Source organism: Bufo gargarizans, chromosome 2, assembly GCF_014858855.1.
Source record: "Bufo gargarizans isolate SCDJY-AF-19 chromosome 2, ASM1485885v1, whole genome shotgun sequence".
NCBI lineage: Eukaryota > Metazoa > Chordata > Amphibia > Anura > Bufonidae > Bufo > Bufo gargarizans.
In genome coordinates this window covers 153,824,842-153,849,730 of record NC_058081.1, presented here as the reverse complement: position 1 = coordinate 153,849,730, position 24,889 = coordinate 153,824,842, and the positions used below count along the sequence as shown (strand labels likewise).

At 43.2% G+C, this 24,889-nt stretch overlaps 1 protein-coding gene across 1 annotated transcript in view; it reads right to left on the bottom strand.

The window, feature by feature from the left end:
* Nucleotides 1-24,889, bottom strand: part of FAM227B (family with sequence similarity 227 member B) — a 529,618-nt gene that overhangs the window by 386,367 nt on the left and 118,362 nt on the right. Inside the window, exons 6-7 of the mRNA XM_044279615.1 lie at nucleotides 21,667-21,762; nucleotides 17,821-17,919 (exon numbers count right to left, since the gene is read on the bottom strand). Coding sequence (XP_044135550.1) covers nucleotides 17,821-17,919; nucleotides 21,667-21,762 — 195 coding nt within the window. The remainder of the gene's footprint in view (nucleotides 1-17,820; nucleotides 17,920-21,666; nucleotides 21,763-24,889) is intronic.

The window sequence follows — 24,889 nt, the reverse complement described above, 5'->3', positions numbered from 1 at the left end:
TTAAAAGGCTTGTGCCAGCAAACTGGCATGTCTTTTTCTGAAAGGGGGTAACATCGTGCAAATGTGTTTGGAAAGACCTGGAAACCAGCTGACATCACTGCCCTCCATGTGAATACAGCAAAGGAACATTAATCTACCCGGTAACTGACTTGTGCTCTGTGTAAATCTGTTTGTACCATATTACCTGTATTTTTAACCTCAGACCACTGTATATATTCTTAGTGTATGTTGTGTATATAGTGTGCCCTTAAGGCGATTAAATATATAATTTAATCTTGTGCTGTCTTGTATCTCGATCACGAAACCCCACGTCCATGTTTCAGCTTAGTTATAAGCTACCGCGGGTTGGTTTCTCACCCTATATAATCCTGTTAGCGGAACGGGTTTATATCAAACGAGAAGCTAGTGGCAGAGTACCCGGGATGAGAAGGCGATGTTTCGCTAAGGCAGTGAAAAGGCTCTCTCAGCTTGTTGCCTCTCTGTGCCCACGCGGACAAGAGGTATCTGTGTAAACGGTACCAAGCTGACCTTACATGCTCCTCCAGAAGGGCGTAACGTCACCTCTTGGTAACCAGGGACCATACCGCGTCTTGTGAGCTTGACGTAGTTGACGTCAAGCGGGCACGAGGGGTGGCATTCCTCACGATCTGTATTTCTGGCACTGTTAGCCAGGCTACTCCTTTTGATAGTTTAAATCTGGCTTTACGTGGTAAGAGATGCTCATCTTCTTGTCTAGAGAGGACTGCTTTTTGTTCGATTTCCCTAGAATTCAGGATTGTGTTACTCTGGTTTGAGCCTGACACCATGCTACTGCTGCAATGTATGATGTAATCAGTCCCAAGATGCTCATGGCTCCTCTAGAGCACTGTTTCAGAGATTGGAAATTCTTTATTTTCTCCCTGAAAGACTCCATCGTTTCCTGTGGGAGGGATGATGACTGGGATATTGAATCCAGCATTACCCTTAAGAACTTCCTTTTTGATGACGGGATTAGGCAACAATTTTTTTACATTTATCAACCAGCCCAATTGTGAGACTTTTTGTAACACATAAGTCGTTTCTAATTTTGAGTTCCCTACTATTAGGAAATCGTCTAAGTAAGGAAAAATTTGTAGCCCTTCTAGTCTGAGGGGAGATAATGTCATGGAACCATGAACCAGACGTACAACAAGAGATAAGTGGAAATAAGAAGGCTTTATTGAAAATAAAGCTGTAAGGCAAAAGTCCAAACGGATGGCTAAACCGAAGCAGGGTCTTGCGAAGCCAGAGGTCAGGAACCAGAAGGGTAGTCAGACGAAGCCTGGATCAGGAACCAGCAGGGTAGTCAGACGAAGCCTGGATCAGGAACCAGCAGGGTAGTCAGACGAAGCCAGGATCAGGAACCAGAAGCAGCAGCAGTCTTAGAAGCATGTGAACACAGGAGGACCAAGCAAGGAACTGAAGCCACAGACCTCCTATATATATGAGCTAGGCAGCCAGCTCCTCCCAGTGGGAAGGAGAAGCCGCAGGGTGGGAGGCTACAAGAAACCCAGAAACCAAGATGGCCGCCAGCACATGTCAAACGAAGGAGAACAGCAAGAAGGTAAGACCATGACAGTACCTCCCCCTCAAGGGCCCCTCCTCCGCGGAGTAAAGAACAGGTTTCTGAGGGAAGCTTGCGTGGAAGGCTCGGAGCAAGGCAGGAGCATGGACATCTGCGGAGGGAACCCAGGAACGCTCCTCTGACCATAACCACGCCAATGGACCAAAAACTGCACCCGACCGCGGACCAGGCGTGAGTCCAGGATATTGCTCACCTCATACTCCTCACGATTGCCCACTTGGACCGGACGAGGCCGAGGAACCGAGGAAGTGAAACGATTACACACCAGTGGCTTCAACAGGGAGACATGAAACACGTTGGAGATCCGCATGCCAGGAGGAAGCGCAAGGGCATAGGCTACCGGGTTTACCCTGCGAAGCACTCGGAAGGGACCAACAAAGCGAGGCGCCAGCTTGGGAGTGGGCACTCGAAGGTTGAGGTTGCGGGTGGACAACCATACGCGGTCTCCGACCTGGTAGGAAGGAGCGGGCGCTCGTCTGCGATCAGCCTGGAGTCTCTGGCGCTGCGCAGAGACCTCAAGGGACCTCTGGATCTGTACCCAAGAAGCACGTAGGACGGAAAGGTGATCCTCCACAGCCGGAATATCCTGGGGAGAGAATACCTCCGGTAACACGGCAGGTTGGAACCCATAATTGGCCATGAAGGGAGACGTCCCAGAGGAAGAGTTCACCGCCGTGTTCCTGGCAAACTCAGCCCAAGGCAGGAGGTCAACCCAATTGTCTTGGTGATCGGAGACATAGCAACGAAGGAATTGCTCCAAGGCCTGATTGGATCGTTCTGCGGCCCCATTGGACTGAGGGTGGTAGGCCGAGGAGAAAGAGAGATGAATCCCCAACTGGGAGCAAAAGGCGCGCCAGAACCTGGACACAAACTGACTCCCCCGATCCGACACAATCTCCTTGGGCAAACCGTGCAACCGGAAGACCTCCCTGGCAAAAATCGTGGCCAACTCTTGTGCAGAGGGTAACTTCTTGAGAGGAACACAGTGGCACATTTTGGAAAACCGATCCACAATCATGAGAATGACCGTATGGCCTCGGGATGCAGGGAGGTCCACAATGAAATCCATCCCCAGGTGTGACCATGGACGCTCCCCGGTGGCTATGGGTTGCAAAAGGCCCAACGGAAGGTGCCGAGGGGACTTACTCTGGGCACAAACGGAGCATGCCGCTACATATGCGGCGATGTCGGAACGTAGAGAAGGCCACCAGAACAGACGTGAAACAGCCCAGGACAGCTGATTCTTTCCAGGATGCCCCGCGGCCTTGGAGTTATGGTAGGTTCGCAACAACTGAGTGCGCAACTCCTCAGGCACAAAACATCTGCCGTTGGGTCTCCCAGAGGGAGCACCAGATTGAGCCGCCAAAATCTGCTCACCCAGGGGAGAGGTCAGGCTGGTGCGAATGGCGGCCAGGATCTGATTCGGAGGTATGACCGAAGTCGGAATCGACTCCTCCCCGGACAGCTCGGAGTACTGCCGTGATAAGGCATCCGCTCTGATGTTCTTGGAACCGGGTAGGTAGGAGACCACGTAATTAAAACGTGACAAGAACAGAGCCCATCTGGCCTGACGTGGTGTCAATCTCTTGGCCTCAGAGAGGTAGGTCAGATTCTTGTTGTCCGTCAGGATGAGAACCGGAACCACCGAGCCCTCGAGCAAGTGCCTCCATTCTTTAAGGGCCTGCACGATGGCCAATAACTCCCTGTCACCAATCTGATAGTTGCACTCCGCGGAAGACAGTTTCCGGGAGTAAAACCCACAAGGAAGCAGAGGACCCTCTGGTGTTCTACGCTGAGACAGAAGGGCGCCTACTCCCGTCTCAGACGCGTCCACCTCGAGGACAAAAGGCAACCCAGGGTTGGGATGCGACAGAATCGGAGCCGACACAAAGGCGGACTTTAGAGCCTCAAAAGCTCGGATGGCCTCGAGCGGCCAGACCTGGGGATTACTGCCCTTCCTGGTCAGATCCGTGAGAGGCTTGGCTAGCATGGAAAAGTCCCTGATGAACTTCCGATAATAATTGGCGAAGCCCAAAAAGCGCTGCAGGGCACGAAGACCACTGGGCTGGGGCCACTGTAAGACAGCCGAAACCTTCTCAGGATCCATGGAGAACCCCTCAGCGGAAATGATGTAACCTAAGAAGGTTACCTGGGATCGGTGAAATTCGCATTTCTCAAGCTTACCGAACAGCTTGTTCTCTCGTAACCGTTGCAACACTCGTCTGACATCCAGAATGTGGGCCTCCATGGATTCAGAATATACCAAGATGTCATCCAAATAGACCACCACACACTGCTGCAACAGGTCACGGAAAACATCGTTGATGAATTCCTGGAAGACTGCGGGCGCATTGCACAACCCAAAGGGCATAACCAAGGATTCATAATGACCGGTCCTGGTGTTAAACGCGGTCTTCCACTCATCGCCCGCCTTGATCCTTACCAGGTTATATGCCGCCCTCAGGTCGAGTTTGGTAAAGACCGTGGCCCCTTTGAGGCGATCGAACAGCTCGGAAATCAAGGGTATCGGGTAAGCGTTCTTGATCGTGATGCGATTGAGACCCCTGTAATCGATGCAAGGCCTCAACTCACCGCCCTTCTTTTTCACAAAGAAAAATCCAGCCCCTGCCGGGGACGAGGATTTGCGAATGTGTCCGCGTGAAAGCGCCTCCCTCACGTACTCCTCCATGGCCTCATTCTCCGCTACCGACAGTGGATAGACTTTGCCACGAGGAGGAACGGCACCAGATTGTAACTCTATGGCACAATCGTATGGGCGGTGCGGAGGTAGGGCAACCGCACGCACCTTATCGAATACATCCCGGTACTCCTCGTATTCAGGAGGCAACAGAGAGTCCGAGGAAGTACACAGCAACTTGACAGGCCCATGGATGCAACTAGCCCCACACTGCGGTGACCACGAGAGGATCTCGGCCGATCTCCAATCGAAAGTCGGATTATGCTTCTGGAGCCAGGGGTACCCCAAGACCACCGAGTAGTGTGGAGACGAAATAACCTGGAGACAGACCGACTCTCTGTGAACGGCACCAATGGCCATCCCCACTGGAAGGGTCTCATGAGTCACGTGTGGCGGCAGAAGGGGTCTGCCGTCTATCGCCTCAAGAGCCAGTGGGGAACCTCGAGGCTGCAGAGGAATGGAATTGGCGGCAGCGAACACACTATCAATGAACAAACCACCAGCACCAGAGTCCACCAACGCCTGGGTCGTCACCGAGCCCCCGACCCAGGAGAGGACAACAGTAATCAGTGGTTTGTCAACACGGGAAACCGGGGACGAGGAGACTCCACCCAAGATCTGCCCCCGACAGGATCTCAGGTGCGAGCGTTTCCCGGACGGTTCGGGCATGCCAACCGAAAATGCCCACCGAGACCACAGTACATGCATCGGCCCTCGCGTCTCCGGAGTACCCTCTCCCCCTCGGACAGGCGAGCAAACCCCAGCTGCATGGGTTCACCCCCAGACAAGTCATCCCCAGGAGGCGTGGGAGGAGAGGGAGGCACGGGTGGGACAGCAAACGTAGGCGCCAATCTGTTAGAAGACCTCCGCAGACTCTCCTTAAAGGAAGGTCTCTCCCTGAGTCTGGTGTCAATCAAAATCAGGAAAGAAATAAGAGACTCGAGCTCCACTGGTAGGTCCTTAGCTGCAACCTCATCCTTCAAGGCATCCGAGAGACCATGAGAGAAAGCAGCGACCAGAGCCTCATTATTCCAGCCCACCTCTGCTGCCAGGGTACGAAACTCAATGGCGTATTCAGCTACGGATCGTGAACCCTGTCTGATGGACATAAGGAGCTTCGCAGCAGAGGCAGCACGAGCCGGCACATCGAATACCTTCCGAAGAGAAGCAACAAAACCGGAAAACTCGGCAACCACCGGATTGTTGTTCTCCCATAAAGGGCTGGCCCAGGCCAAGGCCTTGTCCGAGAGCAGCGAGATCAAGAAGCCCACCTTTGATCTCTCAGTAGGAAAGGCATGTGGCAGCAACTCGAAATAAATGCCCACCTGGTTAAGGAAACCTCGGCACTGAGTTGGCTCTCCCCCAAAGCGCTGTGGAAGGGGGGCAGAACCGGTCATACCCCGAAACACCGCAGGCGCAGCAACAGGTGTCGGGGTAGACTCTGGCGCAACAACCGGAGCGGCAGTAGGAGCGGGCCCAGGAGCGACAACCGACCCATCGGCAACGGAAGCTAAATGAGCCGTGCGTTCAAGCAGGGTTTGCAACGCCACAGCGAACCGACCCAACAGGTGATCCTGCTGATCAAGTCTGGCAACCAGCGTAGGTAGCGAGGATGGCCCTGTACCGTCAGAATTCATGGCTTGGTCCTAATGTCATGGAACCATGAACCAGACGTACAACAAGAGATAAGTGGAAATAAGAAGGCTTTATTGAAAATAAAGCTGTAAGGCAAAAGTCCAAACGGATGGCTAAACCGAAGCAGGGTCTTGCGAAGCCAGAGGTCAGGAACCAGAAGGGTAGTCAGACGAAGCCTGGATCAGGAACCAGCAGGGTAGTCAGACGAAGCCTGGATCAGGAACCAGCAGGGTAGTCAGACGAAGCCAGGATCAGGAACCAGAAGCAGCAGCAGTCTTAGAAGCATGTGAACACAGGAGGACCAAGCAAGGAACTGAAGCCACAGACCTCCTATATATATGAGCTAGGCAGCCAGCTCCTCCCAGTGGGAAGGAGAAGCCGCAGGGTGGGAGGCTACAAGAAACCCAGAAACCAAGATGGCCGCCAGCACATGTCAAACGAAGGAGAACAGCAAGAAGGTAAGACCATGACAGATATCATCTCTAATACCAACTTTATGAGGACCCTTGGGGATGACGTAATACCGAATGAGAGAGCAATGAATTGAAAAAGATTGATTATGCCCGCTTTGTTTTTTGTGTGCAAATCTGAGATATTTTTGCAACTTTGCGTGGATGGGAACGTGGTAGTAGGCATCTTTTAGATCGACATATAGGTAGATGTCATATAGGCTCCTTTCTTGATTAGGGGGATGATTGATGAAATTGATTTCATTTTGAATTTCCTGTAAGTTATTGATTTGTTTAGACCTTTTAGGTTTATAATAGTGTGGAAAGAGCCATTGGGTTTTTGGACTAGGAATTATTTTGAATAGAAGCCCTTTCCTATTTCCGATTCGGGTACTTCTATCACTACTCCCGTTTTTTGTTTTTTTTTATCCAGAACCCCGTGCCAATTTTTTTAATAAAAAGTCCTGTCTGTGGGATGTGATTTTAAATCTTCTTGGAGGGGTTGAGGAAAATTCTATCCTGTAACCATTTTTCATGATGTCTAAAGCCTAGGGATTTTGAGTTACTGCTTCCCACTGGGCCAGAAATTTCCTCAACCTTCCTCCTACCCTGGCGTCATTGTTTTTAATTTTGTTTGTTTTGGGGATTAAGGAGAAGCCCTCTACCTTTGCCCCATTTTTCATAGCTCAAACGTCCGTCCCGTTTTGCCCTTTCTCCTGTAGGATTTAGACTGTGAACTGAAGGGACGAAAATGTTTGCTTTTATACTCCTCTGGGAACCCTTTTTTTTTTTTGTCGGCTGCCTTCTCTAAGATTGCATCTAGTACGGGGCCAAATACATATTCTCCTGAAAAGGCAATTGAAGCACAATTTTGCCTTGGAGGTGTTGTCAAATCCCTAGGATTTCATCCATAGTTCTCGTCTGGACAAATTTGACAGAGCTGCATCTTTAGCAGCGAATCGGACTGATTCTGCAGAAGCATCAGCCAGAAATGCTGTGGCAGCTCTAAGAAGGGGGATGGAGTTTAAGATTTCCTCTCTAGGAGTTTTATTTTTTTATATGGTTTTCTAATTTGCTGAGCCAAAAATACATGGCCCTAGACACAGAAGTTGCCGCTATGTTTGTCTTCACCCCAAACAGAGGCCAGCCAGCATTTCCTCAAAAGGGCATCTGCCTTCCATTCCATGGGATCCCGTAACAGTGATGAATCCTCAAATGGCAGGGAAGTTTTTTTTAACAACTTTTGCCACCTGAATATCATTCTTTGGGGTCTCGAAATAACAGCCTATTTTTAACTCCCAACCTTCTTTCTGAATCTGTCCATTCATCAAGTATCATGTTCTTAATGTTTTCGTTAATGGGAATACTTTAGACTTTTTCACACGTAGTCCCCCAAACATCTCGTCCTGTACTGACCGGGTTTTTGGATATCTTCAATACCCATGGTAGCCCTTACTGCCCTTAATAATTCCTCCATTTCCATAGGGAAAAAGTGGCATTTATTTTCGTCTTCAATTATTTCCCCTCTCTGACAATACATCATCTTCAATATTATATTTAGAGGTGGAAGCCTCCTCGTCCATGTCCTCTGCGTCAGAGGAGGATGGAGCTGATAACCTGGATTTTTTGAGCGGAGGCTGAGGAGGAACTGGCGTAAGGGAGGCCAGGGAGGATTTAATTTAATTTTCAATCATAGATTTAACATCCATAAGGATAGATGGTTGCTCTTCCTTTAAAAGCTCACTAAAGCAAGATTTGCAAAGTTTATTTTTATAATTTTCAGGGAGTTTTTTTGCACAAGTTGTGCATCTTGCTTTAACCGTTTTTTTTTTGTTTACTAATAATCCCTATACTGCGAGCTCTGCATACATAAGTTAAATAATCATTTTGGTTCAGTAGAATTTGATAAAAAGCTATTTTTAAAATATGCAAATTACCTTGCTACCAGCAAGTAGGGTGGCTACTTATTGGTAGCAGCCGCATCCTCCGATCCTAATGACGCCCCCTCCGCATTGTGATTGACAGGGCCAGGGAATGGAATGGTTCTCTGCTGGCCCTGCCTGTTTGCATTCAAAATCTGGTGCCTGCGCCGCGGCCGTACCTATCTTCAATCTGCGCAGGCGCACTGAGAGGCGGCCGCTCGCTCGGCCGCTCCATCCTCAATGCGCCTGCGCCGCGGCTTTACCTATCTTCAATCTGCGCAGGCACACTGAGAGGCGGCCGCTCACTCCTCAATGCGCCTGCGCCGGCTGTAGATGTGATGTCATCGGCGCAGGCGCATTGAGGATGGAGCGGCCGAGCGAGCGGCGCCAGATATTGAATGCAAACAGGCAGGGCCAGCAGAGAACGATTCCGTTCCCTGGCCCTGTCAATCACAATGCGGAGGGGGCGTCATTAGGATCGGAGGATGCGGCTGCTACCAGCAAATCCCATTGAGAGGATTGAAACGTCGCATGTTTGGTGATTAAAATTTATTTTACTTTTTCACGACTTGGATGTGCCGCGGAGTTCATTTTTTCTATACCGTTTGGAGGTGGATCGCCGACTCAGCCGCTGGCACTCCGTCTGTACTATTCGGATAGTGGTGCTGCCCATATTCCTTGATTTATTGCTACCAGCAAGTAGCCGCCCTACTTGCTGGTAGCAAGGTAATTTGCATATTTTAAAAATAGCTTTTTATCAAATTCTACTGAACCTAAAATGATTATTTAACTTATGTATGCAGAGCTCGCAGTATAGGGATTATTAGTAAAAATATAAAAATATTTGAATTTGACACCAGCAAAACATGAAGACAAATGCAGATTTTTTACCCACAGGGGAACTCGCAACAGGTGAGTCAGCACTTTCCATGTGGCTTCCAGGGGCTTCAGGAGATGACATGCTGTAGCTTTTCCAGGAGCAGGAATCAGTGGAGACAGCAATGGACTGAATCGCCTGCTCTTTTACTCCAAGAGAGACGTCTGACATTACAAGCGCGCATCCGCAATCCCCACGTGCTCACTGGCTTCGTCCCCTCCAGCTATGCCGGGAACTGGGTGCTGACTGCGGCTCACGCCTCCCGATCGGTGTGCAGCGTCCCGCACTCTTTCTCTGGTCTGCTTCCTCACTCAAGGGAAGGAAGACCATGCGGCAAGGAGTGAAAGAAGGTCCCCGCTCTCAGGGATGAGAATCAACTCCTGTATTTTCCTCTGCCCAGCTTTAGCAGCCGCTGCAGGAGGGCAGGGGGGAAGGAAGGAAGACAACCCCCGTTCCTTAAAGGTACCTGAAAAATAAAAATAAAACTCTTCACCTCCCCTTAGGGAGGCCTTTCTTTGGGTTGCCCCATAGGGACAGGAAACACTGATGGTGAAAGTGGGGGCTTTAAAACTCTCTATGTGTTCCTGTCCCCATAGAGGTCAAGGGGTCAATCTCATGGTGGATGTAATGGAAAAAACTTTTTTTTGTCACCTTACATCACTAAAAGTGAAACACCAAGCGATTAAAAAGGCGTATGCCCGCCAAAATAGTACCAATCTAACCGTCAACTCATCCCGCAAAAAATGAGCCCCTACCTAAGACAACCACCGAAAAAATTGAAAAACTATGGCTCTCAGAAAATGGAGAGACTAAAACATGATTATTTTTTGTTTCAAAAATATTATTGTGTAAAACTTAAATAATAAAACAAAGTATACATATTAGGTATTGCCACATCTGTAACAACCTGCTCTATAAAAATATCACATAAACTAAAAGTGTGTCATAAAAGCAATTTTTTGTCAACCTGCATCACAAAAAGTGTAAAAGTCACATGCACCCTAAAATGGTACCAATCAAACCATCATTTCATACAAAAAAAAATTGCCCCTACATAAGACAGTCGTCAAAAAAAAATGCTTTCAGAATGTAGGGACACAAAAAAATAACTTAAAAAAAAATGCTTTATTATGTAAAACTGAAACCAACAACCAAAAAAAACAACCAAACATTTGGTATTGTCAGTTCCGTAACAATCTGCTCTATAAAAATAGCACCTGTAACCTGTAAGATCATTAAGATCTAACCTGTAAGATCTAACCTGTAGACGTTGTAAATAACAAAAAATAAAAATGGTGCCAAAACAGCTGTTTTTTTTTTACCGTGCCTCACAAAAAGTGTAATCCAGAGCATTCAAATAAACAGATTTCCAGCACGAAGATAAAATCTTGCATGTTCTTTATTGAATATATTGTAATATAGAGCAACCAAAAATCATATGTACCCTAAAATAATACCAACAAAACTGCCACCTTATCCAGTAGTTTTCAAAATGGGGTCACTTTTTTGGGAGTTTCTACTCTAGGGGTGCATCAGGGGGGTTCAAATGGGACATGGTGTCAAAAAAACCGTCCAGCAAAATCTACCTTCCTTCTGCGCCCTGCGGTGTGCCCATACAGAAGTTTACAACCACATATGGGGTGCTTCTGTAAACTGCAGAATCAGGGCAATAAATATTGAGTTTTGTTTGGCTGTTAACTCTTGCTTTGTTAATGGAAAAAATGAATTAAAATGGAAAATTTGCCCAAAAAGTTAAATTCTGAAATTTCATCTCAAATTTCCATTAATTCTTGTGGAAAACCTAAAGGGTTAACAAAGTTAGTAAAATCAGTTTTGAATACCCTAAATGGTGTCGTTTCTAAAATGCTGTCATTTTTGGGTGGTTTCTATTATGTAAGCCTCACAAAGTGACTTAAGTCACAAAGTAACTTAAGACCTGAACTGGTCCTTGAAAATTTCCAAAACCCACATTTTAAGATTTGCTTCTAAACTTCTAAGCTTTCTATTCTCCCCCAAAAAATAAAATGGCATTCACAGAATGATCCAAACATGAAGTAGACATATGGGGAATGTAAAGTAATAACTATTTTTTTTTGGAGGCATTACTATCTATTATAAAAGTAGAGAAATTGAAATTTGCTAGTTTTTCTAACATTTTTAATAAATAAAAATGAAATTTTTTGAATCAATTTTACCACTGTCATGAAGTACAATACAGGGAGTGCAGAATTATTAGGCAAATGAGTATTTTGACCACATCATCCTCTTTATGCATGTTGTCTTACTCCAAGCTGTATAGGCTCGAAAGCCTACTACCAATTAAGCATATTAGGTGATGTGCATCTTTGTAATGAGAAGGGGTGTGGTCTAATGACATCAACACCCTATATCAGGTGTGCATAATTATTAGGCAACTTCCTTTCCTTTGGCAAAATGGGTCAAAAGAAGGACTTGACAGGCTCAGAAAAGTCAAAAATAGTGAGATATCTTGCAGAGGGATGCAGCACTCTTAAAATTGCAAAGCTTCTGAAGCGTGATCATCGAACAATCAAGCGTTTCATTCAAAATAGTCAACAGGGTCGCAAGAAGCGTGTGGAAAAACCAAGGCGCAAAATAACTGCCCATGAACTGAGAAAAGTCAAGCGTGCAGCTGCCAAGATGCCACTTGCCACCAGTTTGGCCATATTTCAGAGCTGCAACATCACTGGAGTGCCCAAAAGCACAAGGTGTGCAATACTCAGAGACATGGCCAAGATAAGAAAGGCTGAAAGACGACCACCACTGAACAAGACACACAAGCTGAAACGTCACGACTGGGCCAAGAAATATCTCAAGACTGATTTTTCTAAGGTTTTATGGACTGATGAAATGAGAGTGAGTCTTGATGGGCCAGATGGATGGGCCCGTGGCTGGATTGGTAAAGGGCAGAGAGCTCCAGTCCGACTCAGACGCCAGCAAGGTGGATGTGGAGTACTGGTTTGGGCTGGTATCATCAAAGATGAGCTTGTGGGGCCTTTTCGGGTTGAGGATGGAGTCAAGCTCAACTCCCAGTCCTACTGCCAGTTTCTGGAAGACACCTTCTTCAAGCAGTGGTACAGGAAGAAGTCTGCATCCTTCAAGAAAAACATGATTTTCATGCAGGACAATGCTCCATCACACGCGTCCAAGTACTCCACAGCGTGGCTGGCAAGAAAGGGTATAAAAGAAGAAAAACTAATGACATGGCCTCCTTGTTCACCTGATCTGAACCCCATTGAGAACCTGTGGTCCATCATCAAATGTGAGATTTACAAGGAGGGAAAACAGTACACCTCTCTGAACAGTGTCTGGGAGGCTGTGGTTGCTGCTGCACGCAATGTTGATGGTGAACAGATCAAAACACTGACAGAATCCATGGATGGCAGGCTTTTGAGTGTCCTTGCAAAGAAAGGTGGCTATATTCGTCACCGATTTGTTTTTCTTTTGTTTTTGAATGTCAGAAATGTATATTTGTGAATGTTGAGATGTTATATTGGTTTCACTGGTAAAAATAAATAATTGAAATGGGTATATATTTGTTTTTTGTTAAGTTGCCTAATAATTATGCACAGTAATAGTCACCTGCACACACAGATAGATAAAATAGCTAAAACTAAAAACAAACTAAAAACTACTTCCCAAAAAATTCAGCTTTGATATTAATGAGTTTTTTGGGTTCATTGAGAACATGGTTGTTGTTCAATAATAAAATTAATCCTCAAAAATACAACTTGCCTAATAATTCTGCACTCCCTGTATGTGATGAGAAAACAATCTCAGAATGGCCTGTATAAGTAAAAGCGTTTTAAAAGTATCACCATATAAAGTGACATGTCAGATTTGCAAAAAATGGCCTGGCCCTTAAGGGGCTAATATGGTTCATAAATAACTTTTTCAGCAATATTTATGAACTATGAAGAAGACAACATTTGTGAGTGAGTGGTTTTATAGTTGTTCTTGTTTCTGATATAGCAACATAGTGTCAGCATTCTTTTAAAAAGGGGTTAATTAATAAATAAAAAAATTCTGCCTTTACTGAACACAACTATCTATATGTTGACTTAAACTCCTTAGTGACCTTCCTATTGTGAGTCCTAGTGACCAAGCAATTTTTGTGCTGTGCATTATCGCATTGAGAGAGCCATAACTTTTTGTCTCCATTAAAATAGAAGACAGTTTTTTTTGTTTTTTTTTTACAGCATATGGTGTATTTTGTAGTGCAATTTGGGATACACATAAAGGTATATGTTACTTTTTTTGTCGGGGGCGGGGGGAATAGAGGAAGAAAAAAAATTCTGACATTGTTTTTGGTTTTTGCAGTATTCACCGAGCATCATAAATAATATAACAACTTTATTATCTGGGTGAGCTCAATTATGGTGAGTTTTATCTTTTAATTCTTTTGGATGTTAGAAAAAAAAAAAAAAAAAAAACACAAAAAAACTGTTCAAAGAACAACAAGGGTCCGTATGGGCTTCATGCCCGTATTTGAGACAGCAAACGGTGGATCTGCAATATACATGCACTGGCCATGTGCACTCCATGGTGCTGATGCACAAAATACGGTAAAATGTCCTATTTTTGGCAGAGTGGAGGCACAGATTGGAAGCCCACAGAAGCAGTTGGCAGTGCTTCTGTGGGCTTTCGGGTCTGTGCTTCTGCACCACAAAAGATAGGACATGCCCATTCAAGTCCGCACTGCAATACGGGATTCACACATCCCGTGCCCATGCATTACAGACCGCTATTTGTCGCCCGCAGCATGGGCACAGAGCCCTTACATTTGTGTGAATGGACCGGAACTCTCATTTTTCCCATCAACAGAATCGTTCTTGTAAGCTCAAGTAGTAGGTTTTTTTTATTGGAACAAATTTATTGGAACCCAAACACTGTTTCACGTTTTATAGCTTACCATGAAGGATAAATATCATTATAGGTGTATAACTTTAGTCATAACAGATGCTGCAATTCCTAATAGATGTTTTTGGCAATTTAAAGCAAGAAAAAAAAAATCATTAAATTTTTTTTATTATTTTACTTTTTTTTAAAGTCCCAGAAGGGTAATTTTTGATTACTCACATAGAACAGTGCATTAAACCTGTTGTTTCACATTGACAGACAGTTTATATGACCCTGCTTCTGGCATGGCCAAATTGGCTTCCATACACAGAAGACTCAGAGGTCACTTAGATACTGTGGTCACTACTGAGGTTTTTCTGACTAGAGTTTTCCTGACCCCAGCCATTAGAGCAGGAGCCCACCTGTCCATAGAATGCCAAGCAACTGCTCCTCGTGACACAGGACACCCATGCAACACTTAAAATATGCCACCATAAAAAGCCGGTAGTCTTGTCTAAGACCCTGATAAAGATAGTTACATAAATATAATAATACCCCAATAAAGAGCTGATTCATAGCAATAGAACCTAAAAAGACGGAGTCACTAAAGCTCAAAAATATGTGAACAGCAATGGTAAAGGGAGGAGGTGTTATCAGTGATTGATAGCTTTGTGTGCCTAAGTGTGCATACAGAGGTAGCTATCAAATCACTGATAACTCCTCCCTGTACCGATAGATCTTCATAGTGCTGTAGATGTAAACTACACTATTTACTGAATCTTATCCCATATAAAAATATATCAATCTTCTCAGCTTCCCCAGCATTTTAGACACTAGTCTTAATAAAGCCCCATCGCTGGCAGAGGATCTGCCGAAGTTAAGAGGCACAGGCCTCTCCATTACTTTGGCGCATTTAGAGCCAGTTTTAAATGTACATAAGACAGCTTCCGACATGTGAGCCAAGATAATAAGGTAAAAAATGTAAAGTTACACAAAGCATATTTGTCATACTAGTACACCATGCCAATTAGTGCAGGGGCCCGGCAACCACTGATAAAAAAAGCCCCTGCTTTTACAATGATGCCGGTGGATTAACCCCTTCTATGCCGTGGTCAGCGCTGACCGCAGCATAGAAGGTGTTTGCGGCCAGTCAGGGCCTCCATTGGGTACCGCGCTGTGGTGATGGGGACCTGATGGGCGAGAAGGCAGCCTGAAGCCTTCCAGAGGCATCTGGGCTTGTCTTCTACAGAGGCCTAGGAGATCCAGTCCCTGTGTAATACACTGCCAGGCAATGCATTACAATACAGATGTATTGTAATGCATTGCAGAGGGGATCAGACCCCCAAAAAGTTGAAGTCCAAGAGTGGGACAAAGATTTAAGAAATAAAAGTGTTATGAAAAAAGTGTTTTTAAAAAAAAAAAAACACCCCTTTCCCACCCCTCAAAGTTGAAAAAAAGGAAAAAAAAAAACAAATATATTAGGCATCATCGCATCCGTAACGACCAGCTCATAATCTACCCCATCAGATAAACTCTGTAAAAAATTTTTTTTATATATATATATATATATATATATATATATATATATATATATAAACAGTGCTAAAAAAGTCACAAAAAGTGCAATAACAAGCGATCAAAAAGTCATATGTACCCCAAAATAGTAACAATCAGTCACCTCATCCCACAAAAAATGAACCCCTACATAAGACAATCACCCAAAGATTTTAAAAAATATGGCTTTTAGAAAATGGAGACCCTAAAACATCAATTTTTGTTTCAAAAATGCTTTTATTGAGTAAAACTTGAAATGGAAAAAAAGTATACATTTTAGGTATCGCCGTGTCTGTAATGTCCTGCTCTATAAAAATATCATATGACCTGCTCCCGCAGGTGAACGCTGTAAAGAAAAATTCAAATTACAAAAAGTGTAATACCAAGCGATCAAAAAGTCATATGTACCACAAAATAGTACCAATCAAACTTTCACCTCATTCCACAAAAAATGAGCCCCTACATAGGACAATCGCCTAGAAAAAAAAAAGAAATGGCTTTCAGAAAATGGAGACACTAAAACATCAGTTTGTTTAAGATATGCTTTTGATGTGTAAAATTGAAATACATTTTAAAAAATATCACATAATCTACCGCCTAAGGTGAATGGCGTAAAAAAAAAAAAAAACTGTGCCCCAAATTTTTTGGGGGGGTCATCTTGTCCCAAAAAGTGCAATATTGAATGATCAAAAATTGACATGTACCCAAAAATGGTAACAATAAAAACGTCAACTCTTCCCGCAAAAAACAAGCCCCTAGCAGAACAATAAAAAAATATGGCCTTCAGAAAATGGACACAAAAACATGATTTTTTTTCAAAAATGCCTTATTATGTTAAACTGACACAAACAAAAAAGTTGACATATTTGATACTGTCACATCTGTAAGAATAAGAGTAGCACATGATCTAACCTGTCAGATGAACATACATAGAGCGATCAAAATTCATATGCACCCAAAATAGTATCAATAAAACTGTTAACTTATTCCGTAGTTTTCAAAATGGGTCACGTTTTGGGAGTTTCTACTGTAGGGTGCATCAGGGTAGCTTCAAATGGGACATGGTATCAAAAAAACAGTCCAGCAAAAGCTACCCTCCAAAACCCATATGGCGCTCCTTTCCTTCTGGACCCTACTTTGTGCACATACAGCAGTTTGCAACCAAATATGGGGAGTTTCTGTAAACAGCAGAATCAGAGTAATATGTTTTGAGTTTAGTTTGGCTGTTAACCCTTGCTGTGTTACCGACAAAATGGACAAAAATGGAAAATCAGAAAAAAAGTTAAATTTGGAAATTTTATCTCCATTTCTCCATTTAATTCTTGTGGAACACCTAAAGGGTTAACAAAGTATAGAAAATTAGTTTTGAATAACTTGAGCAACCCAGTTCCTAAATGTAACCATTTATGGATGGTTTCTATTATGTAAGCCCCACAAAGTGACTTTATAACTTAAAAAGTGGGTTTTGAAAATTTTCATAAATTTTTTTTATTTTAAATTTGAATTGCTTCTAAAATTCTAAGCCTTCTAATGTTCAAAAGAAATTAATGACATTTACAAAATGATGTCACAGAAAGTATACATAAGGGTAATGTTAAATATTAAATATTTTATGAGGTATCACTATCTGCTTTTAAAGGAAGAGAAATTAAATATTTTTTTTTTATAAATAAAGGTGTAATATATCGACTCAAGTTTACCACTGTCATGAAGTACAATGTGTCACCAGAAAAGTGACACGTCAGATCTGCAAAAAATAATGGGCCTAGGCAGGAAAGGTGAAAAATGGCCCGGGGTAGAAGGGGTCAATAGTGGTTCTGTACCAAACATTCTAACAACAAAATGCAGTACCGGTCATGTGAACAAAGTTTAGAAAACCATAGTAGTGAATTTAAAAGCACAATGAGGATTTATAATCTGTCACATGATGAATGCAGCTGACGATTTTTCAACAAATTTCCCCTAACATATTGCAGATTTACTGCAGATTTTACCAAATGTACTAAACTAGATTTTACTATTTTCATTAAGTTACACTGTGTGCAATAGTTACAGTATGTTTCTTCATGTGCTGATCTAGGAAATCATTGTCTTTTTATATTAATCATGGTCTTCATATCACATAAACGTTGCTTTATTTTTAACACCCAATGTTAAACATGCAATCAAACATATACCCGTGCAATTTAGCTTATATTTAGTTATACTACCTTAAATCAACTGACCTTAAATTTCTGAAGAAAAAACCACCAGAAGCAATCTTGAAATATGGCTATTGACTTCTCAGATAGAAGTAATGTTGATAATATTTTCCCAGTTCCTTCCTAAGGAATGCAAATAACTCAATAAAACATATTCGGAAAACACAATATGTGACAGTTAGGCTACATGCACACGACAGTGAAAAAAACTGTCAGTTAAATACGGACATTTTTAACGGACGTTTATTTCACTGATGCCTTTCTGAGAAAGGGCCATTGAAAATGGACTTATTCAATTGTATGGGGGCAGTCTGTCAGAGAAAAACAAACAGACAAGATAGAACATGTTCTATTTTTTTACGTCCGTTTTTTACTCAAAAAAACTGCTGTGTGAATAACCCCATAGACTAACATTGGTCTTAAAACGGACATGTGATGGAATAATAATAATAATAATAATAATAATAAATATATACACATAATATATTAACTCTGTTGTGCAACTGTATTAATTATTTATGCTGTAGTTTAATACTCTTGAAAATAACATATTATCGTTGTTACTGTTTTCAGGAAAAAGGACACAAATATGGGGCATTTTCATTACAAACTGACGACTTGTCGGTCTTTCTAAAGGGGTTCTCCGGGAATTAAGAAAATGAAAATACTTAAATATTACTTCATTATAAATATATTCCGAAATACCTTACATTAGTCATAATGGCTCGTTTTGTCTAGGGAGCAATCATTAGAAGAAACAAAATGGCAGCTGTTCTATTAGTACACACAAAACCTGTCCTAATGACACAGCAGGACAAATTACTTCACAACACTGAAATAAAGAGCTGCCTCATTCTCCTCTCTGCTCTGCTTGTCAGCGATTATGGTCCTGAATACAGCTGATAAGATCTTTAGCTGAATCTCTGTTGGAATTACGTTCATGAGCAGATGTGGCTAATGAGAAGCAGCACTTTTATGTAGTCTCCATTACCACAGCCCCACATCACCACAGTCTGTCCTGTCCATCCCTTCTTTACTTCATGTCTCCTCATGAACTCCATTCCCACAAAGAATCAGCTAAATATCATATTAAACTGTATTCAGGATCATAATCCCTGACAAGTAGAGCAGAAAGAAGGATGAGGCAGCTCTTTACCTCAGTGCTCTGAAGTAACTGTTGTGCGATTAGGACAGGTTTTGTGTGTACTAATATGACAGCGGCCATTATAACATATGAAAGGCATTTGGGAATATATTTATAATAAAGTAATATTTAGGTATTTTCATTTTCTTAATTCCCGGAGAACCCCTTTAAGTCTGTATGCCTCATACATATTTGTTGCATCTTGTGCTGCTCATGCGCCTCACACTGAAAATAATCTAGCAGAGCAACTTTAGGAATGAATGGGCAGATGTCTGGATCCATGTGAGGTGCATGACTGGTTCTAGCTTTGAAAGAGATTGTCATCTGTCATCGCATAACCGTTAATATGTCAAAACATTGTGGCCTTGCGCCCTCCACTCTCTGCCAATTTTTTTTGGGGGGGAATTAGAAACAGTGGAAGAGAACTGATAAAACATTTTTAGGCAAAATGTAATTTGCACAAAAGTGTGCCTGCTTTTGTATGCCTGAAACCTTACATCCTAGAAGGACTTCCGTAAAACCAATGAATAAAAATTGAACAATAACAAAAAACACAAACATAAATAATAACATGAACAGCCAAAACATATGAATAGCTAATGCTGATTTTGCAAAGCATATCAATGGAAGTAGCAGAAGCACAGGTCTTCACCCTTTGACTGAATGTGAGCATTACAATAGAAACTAATGTACTACGGTACATACAGTACACAGAGGTGTCCAGCAATCAGACCCAAGCTCTGTCTCCTTTCCGCTTTATGATTAATGGGAAACAGAAACACTGGGAAATTTTAGAAGAAAGATGCAAAGCATTTAAAGACGTATATTATGAAAGCATTATATGTGATAGCTTTGCAATATATAATTTTTTTCATTAAAGTGAAAGACAAAAACAAAACACTTTAGGTGTGTTTATTTCTTATTAATTATCTCACATTTAGTAAAGGGATTGTCTGGGCTACAGATATTGGTGACCTATTGTCACCACCAGACATCTGAGAAGCTCTGACAGATGCCTTTCAGAACCTCCTCCTTGAGCTTCCTTTGTTTTGCTTTCAGTTCCTCATCTCGTTAGCCTCTCTCAGCTGTCATGTAGTTGTACTGATTGCATCCCTTTAAATTCCTCCCCATAGTGCATCAGTTTGCGGTTTATATTACTTCCTGGAGTGTGTGTGCAAGCTGATCCTACTTCTCAGTCTTCTACAAGATAAGTGTTGTGCATTCATTTGTGTTTTTCTGTTTGCTGGATCCCAGGTGACCCTGACTCCCTCCGTATCTAGTGTAGGGAGCCGGTGGTCGTGTCCCCTCACTATTATAGGGTGTTCAGGTGTTATACAGTCGAGGTACGAGGATATGCGATCATCTACCATTGGGATTTTTCGCATAGGCTGAGCAGTTAGGGAGAGAGCCAGGTCGGATGCAGGGGTCACCCTTTTTGTTCCTTAGTTTTGGATCCAGTCAGTTGTTTATTCATTTTGTGTTTCCTTGTTTCCTGTACACCTTCCGTGACACCTATACTCAATATAGGACATCATTATCAGATCGGTTGGGGTCTAATATCCTGCACCCCCACCAATCAAATGTGTAAAGAGCAGAAGCCCCTGTACACGGTGTATTTTTCGGCACCGGCATACTGCGGCTCAGCGCCAATTCTCTTACATGGAAGCTGAGCTACAGCATTCTGGCATGGTCACTATACAGGGTACAGAGCTGTCTGCTTCCAGCATTTGCACTGTATCATTTCTGACTCTACGGCTGCCTGGAACAGGTGATCGTTAGGGGTGTCGGGAGCCAGCCATCGATCTGATAGAGGATATCCTGAGGATGCCATCAATGTCAAAAGTCCTGTAAACCCCACTTAAGTGTCTTGTTTCCATTAAAAACTGTAAACCAAATGCTATTTAATATATATAATACCTCTTTACAGCAATCATTGTAGAATCATATGTTACACATATTCTTTTCTGTGTGGATGTGATTGTCTTTCAGTAACTTAAACTGCAGCAGACCTTATAGGGTATATCCAAGACTAAATACCCGCCTCTACAATGCCCAGACCTGCAACCCTGACCATACTTACCTGCTCCCTGATCGCTCCACGGCCATCTTTTCATCTCCCTTGTCTGCAGAAAACAATATCCATCGCCGGGGGGCGTGGGGGTGATGGGCTGGGGGATTCACACATCCCCGTGGCCTGATATTGGCTTCACCCCAAATCGACGGATGTTGTGCTCTGCAGGCAGAGGAGCGATCCGGAAGGAAATCAGCATCGGGGATCAGGTAAGTAAGCTCACGGCTGTTTCACATGAGTAAGTCCATTGTGGGAATCACACTCCGCGTGTGAGAGTGATCCTTCATTCTGGACTTGCAGGAACGCAGGGCATTATGATCATTTATAATGCTATGTGCCTCTGCATGACCTGTATCTACTGAATTATACTGACAGCAAGCTGTCACTATAATTCTGTAGAAGTAAGTTCGAGCAGAGGCAGATAGCAATTATAAATCATGATAATGCCGTGCACCCTGCAAGTCCAGAATGGAGGATCACGCTCACAGTGTGATTCCCACAATGGACTAGCTCGTGTAAAACAGCCCTTAAGTGCTTTTAAATATGGTCCATATATTAAGAAGGTGTAGCTATAGAGAACCCAAAGAATGGTCTGGGACATGCTCTTCTTGGTATCTAAATGGAATAGGCTGTGCATGCCTTGGTAGAAACATACCTTAAGTTTTTGGACTTTAGCAATGTTCTGTAAGATCTGAGGTGCCTTAATGTTTCCAGGTAAGTCTGTTCTTTCAAACCCAGGAAATACACAATTCTGGGAAAGAAAAAACGTTCCTCCAGTCATTTAACCACTTAAGGACCACAGGTTTATACCCCCCTAGTGACCAGGCCCTTTTTTACAAATCGGCACTCCACAACTTTAGCGGTTTATTGCTCGGTCATGCAACTTACCACTCAAATTAATTTTACCTCCTTTTCTTCTCACTAATGGAGCTTTCATTTGGTGGTATTTCATTGCTGCTGACATTTTTACTTTTTTTGTTATTAATCGAAATTTAACGATTTCTTTGCAAAAAAATGACATTTTTCACTTTCAGTTGTAAAATTTTGCAAAAAAAACGACATCCATATATAAATTTTTCGCTAAATTTATTGTTCTACATGTCTTTGATAAAAAAAAAATGTTTGGGTAAAAAAAAAATGGTTTGGGTAAAAGTTATAGCGTTTACAAACTATGGTACAAAAATGTGAATTTCCGCTTTTTGAAGCAGCTCTGACTTTCTGAGCACCTGTCATGTTTCCTGAGGTTCTACAATGCCCAAACAGTAGAAAAACCCCACAAATGACCCCATTTCGGAAAGTAGACACCCTAAGGTATTCGCTGATGGGCATAGTGAGTTCATAGAACTTTTTATTTTTTGTCACAAGTTAGCGGAAAATGATGATTTATTTATTTATTTATTTTTTTCTTACAAAGTCTCATATTCCACTAACTTGTGACAAAAAATAAAAACTTCCATGAACTCACTATGCCCATCACGAAATACCTTGGGGTGTCTTCTTTCCAAAATGGGGTCACTTGTGGGGTAGTTATACTGCCCTGGCATTCTAGGGGCCCTAATGTGTGGTTAGTAGTTTGAAATCAAAATGTGTAAAAAATGGCCTGTGAAATCCGAAAGGTGCACTTTGGAATATGTGCCCCTTTGCCCACCTAGGCGGCAAAAAAGTGACACACATCTGGTATCGCCGTACTCGGGAGAAGTTCGGGAATGTGTTTTGGGGTGTCATTTTACATATACCCATGCTGGGTGAGAGAAATATCTTGGCAAAAGACAACTTTTCCCATTTTTTTATACAAAGTTGGCATTTGACCAAGATATTTATATCACCCAGCATGGGTATATGTAAAATGACACCCCAAAACACATTGCCCAACTTCTCCTGAGTACGGCGATACCAGATGTGTGACACTTTTTTGCAGCCTAGGTGGGCAAAGTGGCACACATTCCAAAGAGCACCTTTAGGATTTCACCGGCCATTTTTTACACATTTTGATTTCAAACTACTTCGCACACATTAGGGCCCCTAAATTGCCAGGGCAGTATAACTACGCCACAAGTGACCCCATTTTGGAAAGAAGACACCCCAAGGTATTCCGTGAGGGGCATGGCGAGTTCCTGGAATTTTTTATTTTTTGTCACAAGTTAGTGGAATCTGAGACTTTGTAAGAAAAAAAAATAAAAAAATAAAAATCATAATTTTCCGCTAACTTGTGACAAAAAATAAAAAATTCTAGGAACTCGCCATGCCCCTCACGGAATACCTTGGGGTGTCTTCTTTCCAAAATGGGGTCACTTGTGGGGTAGTTATACTGCCCTGGCAATTTAGGGGCCCTAATGTGTGAGAAGTACTTTGCAATCAAAATGTGTAAAAAATGGCCGGTGAAATCCTAAAGGTGCTCTTTGGAATGTGTGCCCCTTTGCCCACCTTGGCTGCAAAAAAGTGACACACATCTGGTATCGCCGTACTCAGGAGAAGTTGGGGAATGTGTTTTGGGGTGTCATTTTACATATACCCATGCTGGGTGAGAGAAATATCTCTGCAAAAGACAACTTTTCCCATTTTTTTATACAAAGTTGGCATTTGACCAAGATATTTATCTCACCCAGCATGGGTATATGTAAAATGACACCCCAAAACACATTGCCCAACTTCTCCTGAGTACGGCGATACCAGATGTGTGACACTTTTTTGCAGCCTAGATGCGCAAAGGGGCCCAAATTCCTTTTAGGGGGGCATTTTTAGACGTTTGGATCCCAGACTTCTTCTCACGGTTTCGGGCCCCTAAAATTCCAGGGCAGTATAAATACCCCACATGTGACCCCATTTTGGAAAGAAGACACCCCAAGGTATTCAATGAGGGGCATGGCGAGTTCATAGAAATTTTTTTTTTGGGCACAAGTTAGCGGAAATTTTTATTTTGTTTTTTTTTTCTCACAAAGTCTCCCTTTCCGCTAACTTGGGACAAAAATGTAAATCTTTCATGGACTCAATATGCCCCTCACGGAATACCTTGGGGTGTCTTCTTTCCGAAATGGGGTCACATGTGGGGTATTTATACTGCCCTGGCTTTTTAGGGGCCCTAAAGCGTGAGAAGAAGTCTGGAATATAAATGTCTAAAAAATGTTACGCATTTGGATTCCGTGAGGGGTTCATGTGAGATTTTATTTTTTGACACAAGTTAGTGGAATATGAGACTTTGTAAGAAAAAATAAAATAAAAATATTTCCGCTAACTTGGGCCAAAAAAAATTCTGAATGGAGCCTTACAGGGGGTGATCAATGACAGGGGGGCGATCAATGACAGGGGGGTGATCAGGGAGTGTATATGGGGTGATCACCCCCCTGTCACTGATCACCCCCCTGTCACTGATCACCCCTCTGTCATTGACCACCCCTCTGTCATTGACCACCCCTCTGAAAGGCTCCATTCAGACGTCTATATGTTTTTTACGGATCCACGGATACATGGATCGGAACTGCAAAACACATACGGACGTCTAAATGGAGCCTTACATGGGGGTGATCAATGACAGGGGGGTGATCAGGGAGTGTATATGGGGTGATCACCCCCCTGTCATTGATCACCCCCCTGTAAGGCTCCATTCAGACGTCCGTATGCGTTTTGCGGATCCGATGCGTGGATCCGTAAAACACATATGGGCGTCTGAATGGAGCCTTACAGGGGGGTGATCAATGACAGGGGGGTGATCAATGACAGGGGGTGATCAGGGAGTGTATATGAGGTGATCACCCCCCTGTCACTGATCACCCCCGTGTAAGGCTCCATTCAGACGTCCGTATGCGTTTTGCGGATCCGATCCATAGATGCGTGGATCCGTAAAACACATGCAGACGTCTGAATGGAGCCTTACAGGGGGG